The 15332-nt window shown below is 42.4% G+C and overlaps 1 protein-coding gene across 1 annotated transcript in view; it reads right to left on the bottom strand.

Moving 5' to 3' along the window:
• CSTF3 (cleavage stimulation factor subunit 3) overlaps positions 1–15332 on the bottom strand; it is a 43590-nt gene that overhangs the window by 8708 nt on the left and 19550 nt on the right. The window contains exons 4-11 of the mRNA NM_001012568.2: positions 5987–6019; positions 5506–5603; positions 3982–4048; positions 3851–3885; positions 3605–3731; positions 1296–1373; positions 952–1114; positions 312–421 (exon numbers count right to left, since the gene is read on the bottom strand). Coding sequence (NP_001012586.1) covers positions 312–421; positions 952–1114; positions 1296–1373; positions 3605–3731; positions 3851–3885; positions 3982–4048; positions 5506–5603; positions 5987–6019 — 711 coding nt within the window. The remainder of the gene's footprint in view (positions 1–311; positions 422–951; positions 1115–1295; positions 1374–3604; positions 3732–3850; positions 3886–3981; positions 4049–5505; positions 5604–5986; positions 6020–15332) is intronic.

The following is a 15332-nucleotide window of genomic DNA, read 5'->3' as shown; positions in this document are numbered from 1 at the left end:
ACTCATCTCCCCAGTACTGAAGGAATCAGAGACGTCAAAGAAAACCTCACAAGAAAACAAACCCCAACCGAAAACCAGACAACACTATAGCAGTTTTTCATAATTCTTATCATCCCCGATGCAGGGTTTTTTGGTTTTTTTTTTTTTTATTAAAATAGCTCCAAATTTAAAGTTCTGAATGTGACACAACTTAAGATGCTCGAGATTTTTCACTCCCCCCTTGGATATTATTTGAGAGAACATTAACAACAGTACACCGTGTTAAAGCAATTAAATAAGGAAAAAAAAAAAGCTATCAGCATTCTCCTTACCCCTTTTTCAGCTAGCAGCTTACTAGATTGCTCAAGATACTGTGCAGCTTCATACCAGATATCTGGGTGATGTCCCAGAACCAAAAGGCATTGCTCATAGGCAAACATAACTAGGGGGAAAAATGTAAGAAATATTCCTTGTATATTATTGCAGAAATAGTACTACCTTGCACAATGACATACAGAAAGCAGCGATTAAATCAGAAACTATTAATACTAACGGGCTTTGAATGGAATGATCACAATTGCAGTTTTTACACCATTGGAACTCGATGAATCACAACCAGCAGCTACAACCCTCCTCTCACCAGAGGAGGAAGCAGAACTCGTTCAGGAACACCAGCCGTAAGGTCAGGCTGCCATCCACCACTTTGTGACCTCTGAAGTTAGGCGGCACACGGCCATAGCACTGCACCCCAAATCTACACATTGCTTTCAGCTTGCCGTAAGCAAAGGCTAAACAGACTAAACAATAAATAAATAAATAAATTCACACAGTTCAAGAAAGGAAAGAAAAAACTTGACCAACTTCTGCTACACCACAACCCCTGAACGCTAAAACATAATCCTTATAACGCTGCAGACCATCAGTGGAGCTAAGAAACAGAACCCTACATATCCTACAGCAGTACCGAATTACCTCTTTTTGTGATGAGAGTCTGATCCTCTGTACGCAGAGGATTGCTCTTCTCCCACTGGATGTACTTCTTCCACATGTCCACCTGCTGAGCCTCCTGCGGGGTGTTCTGGGGGGGGACAGAGGGGGCGTTGCGGTCCAACCCCTTCATGACCGTCTCATATTCCTGGAACAGAAATGATGCTTTGAACAGCGGATCTGAACATATTAAAGACTTGTTTTATGAAACTGATAGAAATATTTCAGCATGCCAAGCTTAATACTTTACCATACACTTTCTGTTAAAGTAAGAAGCACGTGTAATGCCGGTTTGTGAAATGGAAACAAAAGCTATCAGAAGTTTGTACCTTTGCTACACGTCGTGCATTCATGTAATCTCTACTCCTGTCTTCAATCATCTTCTTCGCTAGGTGAATATTGATTCCCTGCAGAAGGGCAAAACAAAGGAATTGGGAATATACCAGTTTAAAGTGGAATTGCCAAATCCCATTTCATACAGAAAGAGCCTGAAAGGGGATGCAAAAGTGAGCAGGAAGGTGAAAGCTATCTTCAATCACTAACCTTAAAAGGTTCTGGATTTCTCCTGATAAACATTTCACACAAGGGCAAGAACTTATTTGCAAGGGAATAAATTCAATGCTAAAATTCAGGTGACTTGAAACATCTCAGTACATTTTTAATCTTACCACAGCTTTCAAAACACAATGAGCTTTACATAAATCAGATGGGGAAGAAAGCAGAAGAATGACTGTATTTGTGAATTAGAATTTTCCTTTTAAATCGTGGCCAATGCCTACACACAGAGCCGTGGTTCCCTGCCGGCTGCTGCGTGCTGCCTACCAGATGAAGATGAGGACAGCATAGGAGCCGTTCAGCTTTCCTGGACAAGTCAAAGCTCACTGCTCTGCCTCCTGCCCCCTTCCTGAAGCACTGGATGGCCATACCGTCCTTCTGTGAGACCCACAAGTGCCCAGTACGATGCCCAGCCAGACTGTTGCTTGCTGAGGGCATGGCACTGCCCTACAGCACAGGTCAAGCCACTGGGGATGCAGGCCAGGCTATGGGGTCCCAGGAGCGCCTACCCCAGCAGAGCAGCTCTGTTGGCAGGACAAGCAACCATCCTTTTGCTCGGGCCTTGGTCAAGGCCGATTCTTCTGAAGTGCCTGGCAGGATTTTGAGGAAGCAACACAGTTTTAGTACTGTTCCAAAGAGGCATCTGAGCTGGGTACCAACACGTTGTGGGAACAAGGGAAAGGCACTGGCTGGCCTCCTGCTGAGAGATCTGGGACAGCCATAGAACATAAACCCAGCATCACCCCATGTAGCCCATGCAGCTGACACGACACTGCTACCCAGTTGCTACTGACTGAGCCAGCGGGCAAATTGAGGGCCTTTACTCAAGCGTGTTTTAGCTGCGGCAAACACCCAGTAACCTTTGGTGCCAGGAGCTGCACACAACCTCTTTCACTGGGCTGTTGCTGCAGGGATGGTTTCCCCTCAGAGCCCTCAGATGAGCAGCACTGCCTGCAGAGCCGCCCTGCCCTGCTCTCCTCACCCCACCAAGATACAGAAGGAACACAGGCCACGCTACGGCCATCATTCTGACAGCATCCCCGTGTACCAACAGAACTGGTAAGAGCAAGGGGCAATGGTTTTCATTACAGTGTGGGAGGGGAAGAGGCAAAGGTTTATAGGGAGGCCGCTGGCAGTGGGACGGGGCATTTTCCAGCATAGAGGGCACATGGCTTGGTGCTTCCCAAGTGGCTGTGGTGGGTGTAGCACTGGGCTACTGCAGGGCACGCTCAGGGCTATGGGTGCCAGGAGGCACTCCTGCCAGCTAAGCACAGTGGCCCTCCTGTCACCAGTCCTACAACTGGTGTAGTCAGAAACAAGGAGAAATGGCCCCTTCTTCCCTCTACAGTATATGGCTGACCTGCGGTGTGCCAGCATCAGCAGCACGGGGTGCAATATGGGATGTGGGTGTGTGCTGTAGGAACGTGCCTGCTTAGCAGTGCTGAGCACAGAGGCATCGACTCCCAGTTCTGCACTCCCACCTGTGTGACCAGGGGAGGTTAAGAGGCCGCTACCAGAAGTGCTTATGAACGCTACAGAGGTGCAGCTACAGAGATCAGCCTCCAAGTCACTGAGCTGAGGACAGTGAGAACACTGCTGATGGCAGTGGGACAGCAGACTCACCTGAGTCAATGCTGTAACAGCTTCAGGTGAAGGATGGTCAAGAGCATTTTGTATGTACATGCAACTTAATACTGCAGTGGAAGTCCAAACCATCACAGCCAAATGCCGTTTTACCCGCCATGCACTACTGTGCTTAGTGTGATAATGTCACATTGACAGCAGCTCCACTGGAAGGGCCCTTCAAAGGTCACCAAGTCAACAGCCTGACCACCTCGGGGCTGACCAAAAGTTACAACGTCTTACAGAGGGCATTACCCCAACACTGACAGGCATGGGGAACCAACCACCTCTCTAGGAAGCCTGTTCCAGGGTCTGACCACGCTCACAGTACAGAAATGCCTCTTTGCAGAGTACCTCTCATCTCTTACACCTAATTTAGTGGGCCCGGTTTTGGGCACCATACTCGACTATAAGATTATTATATTTTTAAGTCACAAACAAGTGTTAAGCTTTTGATTACCTCTTCGTATTTGTTATAATCTCTCCAGAGCTGTTCTATGTTAATCATTGGATTCACACAGCCACGCTGGTACACCCTACGGACAGCTGTTATCCTCTGGTTTTCTGCATAAGATCCTACAGCTTCTCTAAATATTGGGGAGAGAGATTAATGTCAGCTGTTACACATCATAACCGGCATGAACATCAACATTATATTAACTTACTAAAAAAAAAAAAAAGCAAAAAAATCTTTCAAGGTACTTACACGCCCTTCAAAAAATTGATGTAATCCACCCAGATCTATGCAAGAAAAAATATTACATATAATGAAATCAGTGTTTAACTGTACTTGATATCAACTTAGAAATAAGATGTGTTTTCATAGAAGAAACATACCTGGTATGACATGATTTCCATGCCAATCTTATCCAGAGCAAAATCATATGCCTGAGCCATTTTTTCTCTGGGGAAAAGAACAAACCACAAAGACCAAAGAGCAATTTTTCAGTATTTTTTTTTTTAATTCTTTATTCTGCATTCTTTTGTGCAGCAAAGTCTAAGCAGACCACGAGGAACGGAAAGCATCACCCAACAGCTGAGAGCAAAACTTTGCATTGGGACATCTTTCAATCCTGCATTTAGATTTTTGTTTAAAAGAAAGTTGTTTGCATTTATTGGTGGCAATGTAGCATATTAATAGTTCCCGAGACCCCCTCCTTAAGAACATGGAAATCCAAGCACACAAATTCCAGAGGAAGTGGAGAAGATAGAAGGTAACTGCTGTCTATAGGCTCCTAGCTGGCAGATGTACCCGTTATTTCCTTTTCTCTCTCAAGAACTCCCACACCTTGTAATTCTCTACCAGCATCAAACTCGGCATAATGAGGAGTAGCTCCACATGCGAAACCCAGCCAGAATCTTTCATAAGACCTCCCACCCACCTCAAAATCAGTCATTTTCCCAAAATTGAAGGTGTTCACACTATTTTTTCCTTGCCCAATCACCAATGAAAATAGCTTTTACTCTTCCGCCATCTTTTGTTTCCTTTCCTCAAATATTTTTCATTGCTTCCCTACTTTTTTTTTTGTCCATATTATCAGGAAAAATAGAGGAAAGTTAAATGGGGAAAAGATATAGGGGTGGAAGAGGAAAATACTTCTTAAAAATTATTTCAAAACAGTCTCTTAAAAATTAAAAATCTATTTATTTTCATTAATGGATCAGCGACCATGTAGACTGTTGTAGGATACAGAGATTATGGTGAGCCGGGACAAAAACAGTTCATAGAATGCTGAAAGGTATTGGTATTTCTTGAAACCTCAAACAGGAAGAAAAGCGTTGGACTGCCGAGCGGATAATAAATGAGCAAAACACAGTAAATGATAAGAGATGAAAATTAACAGACCCCGAAATTTCAACACCTTGATTTTTTTTTTTTAATGCTCGGTAGGCCTTCCCAAGCTTACTCTAATCAATGATTTATTCCTACTATTCAAATGTAGCACCTCAACTGGAAGCAATGTGGAACGTTGTGGAGACCCTGAACAGGGCAGAGAAGAAGGGGGAGAACAGAGAAGACCATGGCTGAGAAAGAGGCGTATTTCAGGTTAGCCCAAGCGCCAGTCTCAGCTGCAGGGAATGCAGGGGTGCTCCAGCTGCTCCCCTGCTGCTGTCCCACCTCTCCACCCAGACCCAGACTGAGAAGTAATTTCACTCAGCAAGCTCAATGAAAGAAACTTTCAAGAAGGTGTTTCCAAAATGCAGATTATATCGTATTACCCGCAAACCCCACTCTACTATAGGAGAGCTCCCCAGCAGGTTTGGCACACAGGTTCACCCCATCCCCCCACCCCCCCCCCATCAAAAATTAAGTGAAGATTCATATAACACGAATAATTCAGAGCAACGCTGTCGACTTACTTGTAACTAGGCAGCTTCCCCTTGGTTTCACGTACATAGGAAAGGTAACATTTCCATAAATCAATGTGTAAAACTTTCATAAGGCATCGCTGAAATAACTGTTCAATACATCAAGAAGACGTGATCAGGATTCCAAACATATTACGCTTCTACTTTTAACACTATGCACTATGAAATAAAACCTTTGTTTTTATAATTGAAATCGGTGAGAAATAATAAGGCAAACTACTCATCCTTTGACAAAAGCACCTTTATGCTACGCAAAGAAACTGGAGAGAATTAAGCAGAGAGATTCCTCTGCTAATTACTGCTTACTAATTACGGTTTGCTTACAACAGAGTCTATGTTACCGATACTTCTTATCTGCATTTTTCAATAGCACATTCAATGGCAGCTCTCCTTCTTTTCAATCTGCGTTAGCTGAATCAGAAGCTATTTGTTCTTGCTATAGAGTCACACGGCATATATTAATAGGACTCACCTTTTCCACTTTGTCATAATTTTTTGCTTTAATCTACAGGGAAGCAGAAAAAAACAAATCACTTAGAAACTATTTTAGAATGGCAGGAATACATTCTGCATACAGTATTAAGCATTCCAGTTTGGCTGTCAAGACTAATTCATTTCTACCATTACATCATCTTGCAAAAACACAATTAAGTACATAAAACCCATATACCTAGCTTGGCTTTTTCAAAATGTTCTTATATTTAATTTTCGGCATCCATTAGGGCCAAAATCCAGGTCTGAGTAGGCAAAGCTGCTTTCCTGTGCCCAGGTGTGGACACTCATACGTAACCCCTTATTTTGGGGAAGCTTGTTGTCTTAAGTACACATGCTGACTTAGGTACCAAAGCCTCCACAACAAGATTTAGCAAATCCCCATTAAAATACCATACTTACTAAAGTAAGAGCTTAACTCATTTTATATTTGAATGCTTATTTCTCCAAGTATTCTGTGATACTGTGTAAACTGTGATACACCAAAGCCCTCACATCTCAGCACTCAGGCAGCAGACACCAACAGGGCACAGGCCAAGACAGCACCTAAGGAGCAGACTTCATTCCACACAGGACACAGGGAAGTGTGAGACACGCAGGGAGCACACCGACACACAGCTCTCCACGTGCCTATATTAGCTCCAGTTATGCTAATGTTCTGGGCACTCTGTGCACACTCTGAGGAAACAAGAAAATCTGCACAGCCTCTAAAAGACGCTTATCTGCTTTGAAAGAAAGAGCCCTTCACAAAACGAGGACTTCCTACGTTGCATTGCATTTCTTTAAGCACCAAAATACCCTTTACCTCCCATTGCCCTTTGCTGACTCCAGTGGGCAGCAGGAGGATGATGGCCTCTGGCAGCCTCCCATTCTCCTGCACCGTGAGATTAAGCTTTCGTACTGCCTCGGTATGATTGGCATTTTAAAGCATAAGAGAATTTGCAATGGGAGCTTAAGGAAGCACGGACTATGGGAGGCCTACAGTCAATCTCTGCCACGCAGCACAGCACAGATAGATCCTGCCTGGGCTGATGCCTCCTCAGCATCTCTGCTCTCTTGCTGGTGCCCTGGCTCCCCAGACCCTTCTGCACTGGTTCCCAACATCTCTCACTCTTGAACAAGATCAATTAAAAATGAGGGAAATGAAGAGGTTTTTGCTGACCTCGTGCCAGCAGACTTTCAAACCAGAGCAGCATCTTGTCCGGGTTTGAATGATTTCACCAAGCCCCAATTCACAGGGATTTAAACCTCATTACCTCACACAGGTTTCACACACTTTTTCTGCAAACTATTTGGCTGGGAGGTAGCTGATTATAGCAGTGACAGACTGCAGAGACGCTGCTGCTCTGCAATAGCAGGACATGAAGCCAGGAGGGCTGGGCAGTGCTGCAGGGAGCACCCACAGCTCACGTGCTGAGCTAATGGGCATCCACGTACAGGCACACGTCTCATTTTTGCCTTCTCATGGCTTCTTGTGAGAACAGCACCGCGCTTCAGACTGATCTCAGCAAATTTAAGGCATCAGATGAGCACAGAGCAACCCCACTCAGTTGTTTACCAAAGCATTTTATTGGCATGTGGCAGCACTGTCACTGAGCACCACCACCAGACAGAGCAGAAGGAACACCTACCAACCAGATTACACGTGCACTCAAAGAACTGACATTCACCTCAAGACCTTGAAAATGCTTTGCTAAGAAAAATCAGTATTCTTTACTCACGTGTGACTCAAGGAACAAAGCATCTTCTACATGAGTTACTTGATATATGAAAAGCTGCTGCCCAGCCTTGGGCTTCAAGCCAGCGTTACGCATTCGTTACTCATTTCCAACATCTAATCCACAGAAGTGGTTTGATACAGGTATCTGAAATCCAGCTTGCTAGGGAGATCTGGGCGCCAACGAAGCGAGGAGGTTGGAGATTAACAGGATTTAAATAAATAAGAAGGAAAAGCAAAGCAAGAGCAACATTTGCCAAAGCTCACTGAGTGCATCCCGCTGGCTCTCCCAGCGAGACGCAGGGCTGAGGGCAGGGCAGCCTTCCCTCCTGAAGGGCTTTGCTGGGGTTTCCCAACTCAGCACTCCCACACCAACATCCCGGCACAGGGAAAACCTGAGATGGGGCAAGCACAGCACCACAGGGCTTTCCCATTACAGATCCAGGAACGGGCAGTGATTGAATACGGAGCAGTGTTAAAGGACTGACACTAATGCAACTGCATCCTTAAGTACAAACAGAACAAAGTGAACGATACGTCTCTACAACAGATCGTCCTCTGAAAAAGTCATTTTAAATGTGACAACCTGGCTATAATCAGATGCTCCTGTAGTAACACAACCTGAGGTAGCCTTCCTCTGCCTATGAGGACGACAAATCCCATCTGTTTTGCTGAAAAAGTCATTTTAAATGTGACAGTCCAACAGAAAGCTTAAGTCAGCGCTGTATCAGCTCTGCACGAGATGAATTCATAACAACACAGCCAGGTTTCTTCACAGAACGCGCTCCGTACTTCCCAATAATGAACTTCATAAACTTTCAAGGGGAAAATTCAATCCGTAAATGACATCACGCTCCACTATTTTGAGTAGACTCATGAACACATATGTACCATGTAAAGCTAAGGAAAGCAGGATACTTCAGTCATCTAGAGACTTAAGACTATTTGCAGTTGTCTAACAACACACAAGACAAGACTAACACGCTTGCTGGTTTTATTTAACCTTCTTAATGCTTCCTGGCTTTCACCAAGCTCCTAAGAAATGAAGGTTAGCACATGGTCCGTATGGATCAGCGCAGCTGCTGCCACAACACTCACTTTCTAGAGACCTTGGGCTATTTCTGTATTTCAAATCCCTGTCCTTTCCCAGTGACTATTCTCTGGGATATAACATATACTATAATAGGTATTCTCAAGCAGAAGATGCAATGTTCCCTTGCTGCTGGTCTCCAGCTGAACTTGCAGCTGCCCCTGCAGAGCAGAGGGCCCCTGTCCCCCAGCTGCCCTACCTGCCTCCCAGGCACCGCTCTCCTCTGGCTTTGGCAGCTTCCTGGGAACTGTGGCCTGAAGAGAAGCTCCATGTGCAGCTGGCAGAGGGCACAAGCTGGTGAGGAGGGGCCACCAGGGCAGCACCAGCATGGGCTTCCCAGGGATGTCCTTCACACTGACCCATATTTCTAACACTATTTCCTAAAATCAGGTTCCATTATAGTACCACGCAAACAACACCTTTAATGTTTTCTTTGTTTTAAGAACACGCACACGTTTCAGTATAGAAAATTTAAACCAGAGCATCCATGCATTTATTCACACTAGGTAACGTGTCATTAAAAAGTTAATATTGAAAGAGATATACCAAATTTACCATAACTGAATCCACGTGTGCCAACCATTTGCCATTTTTCTTTTCTCCCCTTTTAAATAACCAACTATCCACCATCAAACCTGGCAAGATGCAATTAGGATCTCTATTCCTATCAAGTAATAGTTATTAATTAATAAAATACATGCAGCCATTTCCCAAACACAGTTTGGAGCTGGCTGGAAAGGTGTTCTCACTACGTTTGCAGAATAAGCACCGTTAGGAAAACTGCAGCCCACACTACTCAGAGCGCCTCAAACAAATGCAGGATGACTTCTAAAGTGTGTTTTTTAACCGTGGTGTGACACAATTACATGGTTGTGTGTCTCAACTCCAAAATCTGTCACAGAATGAGATTCTAAAAGTTCCTTATAATTATTCTATGTCAGAAGCCTCCACCCTCCTACTATGGGTTATCAGCTAGAGCTTCCTCAGCCATAGCATTACATCAAACTATAAAAGCTGTCCCTACTAGATACGTCACAATTTGGAAGTATCCTCATAAGATGCCATCACAGCTGTTATGTGTTTGGCTATAATGTAAAGCAAAAGAAGTACCATTTTGCAATCTGCTTTCTCGTCACAACCATCTTCTGGGTTTCACAGGTGTTTTTAGTGGGTTACCACATAGACTATCATGTATTTGTACTTATATGTAGATCTGCTTTGAATTTTCTCAGAGTATTTAAGAATAAATCAACCTTACAGGATATTGTTTAAGCCAATGAACAAAACGTGCAGCACTTTAAATCCAGCTATCAGTTAATATCCATCACAAACATTAGACAGCAGACACTGGGCAACTAATGAACATCTTCCCTTTCCATAGCAGAATTCTGGGCCGTGCTGCTATTTCCTGTCAAAGACAGGAAAAACAGCAAAAAGAAGTGCTGCCCACAGGAAAAGCGATCGTCAGTAACCGAATTGCAATCCCCAATTTACTCAGCACCTCATTTCTGACCTGTATTTCTCTTTTCTCAATCTGGATTAGAAAAACGAAGAAGCTATTTCTAAAGTGTATTTTCTCTTCCTTTCCACCTATGTCATTCTACAGCCACGTCTTTTCATTCTGGTTCTTCACTTCACTGCCCCACAGAACCGACGTTTTAAAACTGCACACATAGGAGGTGGGGGTGAACAAGAACTGCTGCATCTCTAAAGGTTTCTTCTACCTGTTAGTACTGCCTCAGTCTACTACGCTGTTTTCTTTCCAGTACGGGCTTTATTTTCGTCATCTATTTCCTCAAATTCATCAATGCGAAACCATTAAGAAGTCTTCCCTAGTAGCATAGTAAGACAGCAGTCCTGAACAGAACTTGGTACTGGTATATAATCACAGCTATGCTTCCCCAGTCACTTTTTCTGTAATGGCTCATTATTTAGCATATCCATGTTCTAAAACCTGCCCATAAAACTCCAGAAGCCTACTGACACACACATCTTAACTAGCAGAGTCAAGACCTCGTATCTGCATCAGGAAGATGTGCCTCATACTATCTGCTCAGCAACACTGAAGAAAACAAGGACTTGCCCCAGTTGTTTCAGTAACAGCAGCTAACTTTATGTTTCTAATCAAGATAACGCGAGCCAATCCAGTATTCTTTCCTAATTTGGCCTGTATTTTATTGTAGAACACATCTTCATCTATGGTAATTTTCAACCATTACCCATTCTTTTGTATCTTCTCCAAATCAGGAAAAACATTACACTTTTTTCTTTAAAATTTCCCTGCTATCACACTTGAAATTAACCGTGTGAAGTAACTTACAAATGCTAAACGTCCTATTATCCACTCCTTTGTAGCCATATTCAATTCACACCGACACTCTCAATGTGTCTGCAATTGCTTTAAGAAAAAGTCGATTTTAAACATAGTTTAATTTAGTCTTTAGTTTCACACTCACTTTAAAGCCACAGCAGAAAACAATGCCACACAGTCACAGTCCTGCAGACTGCCTTCCTGACTCCAGCACTTTGGCTCTTCCTACGTATTTTAGCTCACTTCTGCTTCTTGTCTCTATTTCTCATCACCTTTTGTATTTCACAGAAGCAGCGGGAAGCATTTTCAGATGGGTAACATGAATAGATCTATCAATCTCCTTATAACAAAGTAAGCTATTCGCAGAGCAGCAGTGCTTTTTTTTTTAACCTAGTTTGAATTGTACAAATTTATAGGGCTCCACGACAAAATGTCCCGAGATAAAGACCCGATGTCTCATCTATTGGCTGGATCACTGATGATATAAAGTTGAATTAAAATGTAAGCATAAAACCAACATATTTGGCCCACAGACCCCCAACTTCTAAACTCAGATAAATTATACCAAATATCTACCTCATAGAAAACAAAAAATCATACGTAAGGGAGTAGATACCTTATACAGAGTTTCTATGCTGACTGTGAAATGGGCCAATATTCCAACTGATCAAATCTTAGGACCAGAAAGAACTGCTACTCGCTTGAAGTGGTCAAATTCATTCAGAGAATATGCACTAATTTATTAGCATTTATTAGCACGAAGGTGATTTAGACAAGGCTCTTCCCAATTTAAATGCAACCAAACAAGTTTGGAAAAGGAACAAAAGTTTCTCAAACAGGAAAAAGTGGTACTAGTAGATGTAATGTAAAGCAACACAGTGTTATCTTCTGATGGCTACGATGGCACAAGACTAGCCTGGCCTGTCAGCAGAGGACAAACTGTTCTGAATGTTGTCTCCACAGCTGGAGCACAGAGTAATTTTCCAATAATTTGTTGCAAAAATGGCCCATAGACAAAGGTTGTTAAAAGCAGGAGATTGGTCCCAGGACTCTAAAGATGCCTATGGGCTCTAATGTTTGAGCACCAAAGACAACTGTCTCATCACAGGAAAATAAGAATTGGAAATGATCGAGTTAATATTGGAGAATAATGATCACACACAAGTAAAGCACTCATCATTCATCTTCTGAACTTGCAGTTGACAAGACCTGCACTACATTACGCAATAAAATGAAAACAAGTGCACCTAAGTGCAATCTTGCAAACACTGTAAAGAAGGGACATGGGTTCAGATCCTGGCATTGCTGCAGATTTCCTAAGAAATAGTGCAGAAACATTTCTGTCAGTCGTTTACTAAACTAGGAAAATAATTGGCCTCAAAAACGTAACATCAACCTGATGGCTGAGCTGTTTTTTGTTCTACAGCAGTGAAACATTCCAACTGAAGGGAATCAGCCTATTTTTCCAACACAGGCAGCTGCCTTGATCAAAATCCTTTAGATAACTTTCACAAACAGAAGGAATTTCTCTACTTTTTCCTTTCTGAGAGTACATACAGCTATGAAAAGTTACACCCACAGTTAAAAAAGGGAATGACTATAATTGAAAAGTCAATTAATTATCATACTGCTTAGTACACGAACAACACTTTTCTAGTGTACTTAAGCTCCCTCTCCACTTGAACTCAGCGCTATGAAAGCTTTTCAAGTGGCTTCCCTTCTCCCTCCCTTTCAAGCTTCAGCTTGATGCCTCCAAAGGTTAAAGCTAAGCCTGCTTTATCTAAAGGAAGTCACACTACTCATGAAATGGAGAGACCAAAATATATGTACATCTACTTTAAATTGAAGAGAGCTGATATTAGGGCTTAGATACTTACTCATCTACCTTACGCTTGGATGACTGACTGGAGGAGTAGATTTGAGTGGAGGAAAAACTCAAATTGGAAAAGGAAAAAAAAAAACATTACACATTCCCACTCTTTAGAAACGAAAGGTGACATTTCTAATGCAAGTTGGGTTTTTGGTTGGTTTGTTTTACACATTTTATATCTTGTAGATCAGCTTCAAAATAACCTACACCTTATCTGAGGTGTTTTTAAAAACAGTCCATGCTGTCTTAAGATTAAAGCCTATTTAATCCAATTGTACAACTGTCTTTACAAACTCATTGAGCTGCTCCTACATTATATTCAATCAATACTGGGTTAGCAGAGAGAAGAGCTGCTCTGACTTCCGATTTCAGCCAAATGAAAGCGTCGTGTTCTAACAGTCATTTAACCTACAGCTAGGTAGGTGCACTTACAGTTTATTTCACGAGAAAAATGAAATGTGAAAGTCCATTATAAAAGCAATACAGACACTCATGGCCCACACAGACTGGCAAAACAGACAGATGAAATACAACCTATGTCACAGCTTCCACTGATCGCTCCCCATCTCAAATCACAGAGAACAAAAACCAGACGTTAGTGACGTATATTCAAGCTAAATATGCTGCCTACACAAGAATAGAAAGAACACCTTCTAAGGTATTTCAAATTCAAACTTGATGCTAAGTTTAAATGATGCAATCTGTAGTTTGTCCATGAAGAAGAACGACATGCATCTATTTTACAAATAGGCACAAGCATTAATGCATACTTGTACAGAGAATCCACTTAAAACACTTACATAATCAGTTCAGATGATACAAAATCTTTGCTGAGGGAAGCCAAAGGACTTATCAGAGTTATCCGACTGAAAGCCAATGACTTTCAACTTTTGAAAGTAAGGCTAACTAACAACAGAAGCCCTACACACACAAACTGCCTTATTCAGCTTACAGAACACTTCAGTATGTCTTGATCCAGTAGGGATCTGAAAGGAACATTTGCACAGATAAATGCCTAGACTTACCAAAGAAAGGTTAATCTTGACTTCTAGGCTAGAACAAAAAACCTGCTTACTGATCAGCAAAGGAGGTGCTACTTTTATGTACACCAGTACAGAACCAAGAAATACAAGTGGCCAGAGAGCCCTCTGAAGTTTCATATCAGTAATGAAATGTTTGATATCAATAATCTATTTTTTGTTGTTTTTCATGATGAAAACTTAGGTTGCTTCTACAACTCGACACCAAGGGGTGTCCATACAGAACTGGACATATTCTACGAAGCTGCTGTTTAAGACAGCAGAAAGTCAGTTTGATATTCCTACCCCTCAAATTGAGCAGACAGACACATCGTTACACTGATAAAGACTGGATAGAAGAATACAAAATGCTTTCAGGTCAGATTTGCATTAAAGAATGCAAAACATCTGCCAGTTTCAAGCACTGAATTAAAAAATAGTACACAGAATGTCACTTGACTTCTTGAATCTAATTTACAGATGCACAGCTTAAATAAAACCATGGTAGTTCTCCTTTGTTTTCTCTTGCTGGTTTAAACTGAGATGGCAAGGGTGGCACCTGATCTCACCTAAGCGTACTGAGCCACAGAAACACCAAACCACCATCATTTGTAGAAGTGACACGTAATTAACAGAGCTTAACCGTTCACTCTTATCACTGGCAGAAAATATTTGGCTAAGGAAAATACAGGGCACCTCAACAAAAATGTAAGGTGAACTATCCAAATGGAGAAGATAGAACTGCACCTGGCTTTGAGCTCTAAAGAGAAGAAGGTGAATTTCCTCTCACTCAAACCTTAGTGTCAGAGGAAGATGGCGCTTGAACTTCTTTTTGGTGTATATATCATGGTGATGCAGAAAAGTCTGAAGACTTGGTAACATGGTGAAGCATCACCATGGGATGTCTATGGATCAGCTGACACTTGAGCAGAAAACTCACTGCGAGTACAGACTGTAGCAGAAAACTAATTGCATAGTTAAAAAAAATAATCATCTAGACAGCTTTTAGCAACTCTGCCAGCCTGGGAGAAAAACAAAGAACAGATATAGTGCTGAATTCAAGCAGTCAGGGCACCTCAACATATAGTCGAGAATTCTATATGTTGGAGGAACAGAAACACTCGGTATTAGCAACAAAATCATAGAATCATTAAGGTTGGAAAGACCACTGACATCATCTAGTCCAACCATCAACCCATGCCAACGGCCACGAGATCATGTTAGTCAGTGCAATGTCTACCCTTCTCTTGAAAACTTCTAGGGATGGACTCCACTGCCACCCTGGGCGGCTTGTTCCAATACCTCACCACTCTGAGAGG

This window comes from Gallus gallus, chromosome 5 (assembly GCF_016699485.2).
Source record: "Gallus gallus isolate bGalGal1 chromosome 5, bGalGal1.mat.broiler.GRCg7b, whole genome shotgun sequence".
NCBI lineage: Eukaryota > Metazoa > Chordata > Aves > Galliformes > Phasianidae > Gallus > Gallus gallus.
The sequence above is the reverse complement of the archived record's forward strand: the minus strand, read 5'-3'. Positions and strand labels throughout refer to the sequence as shown.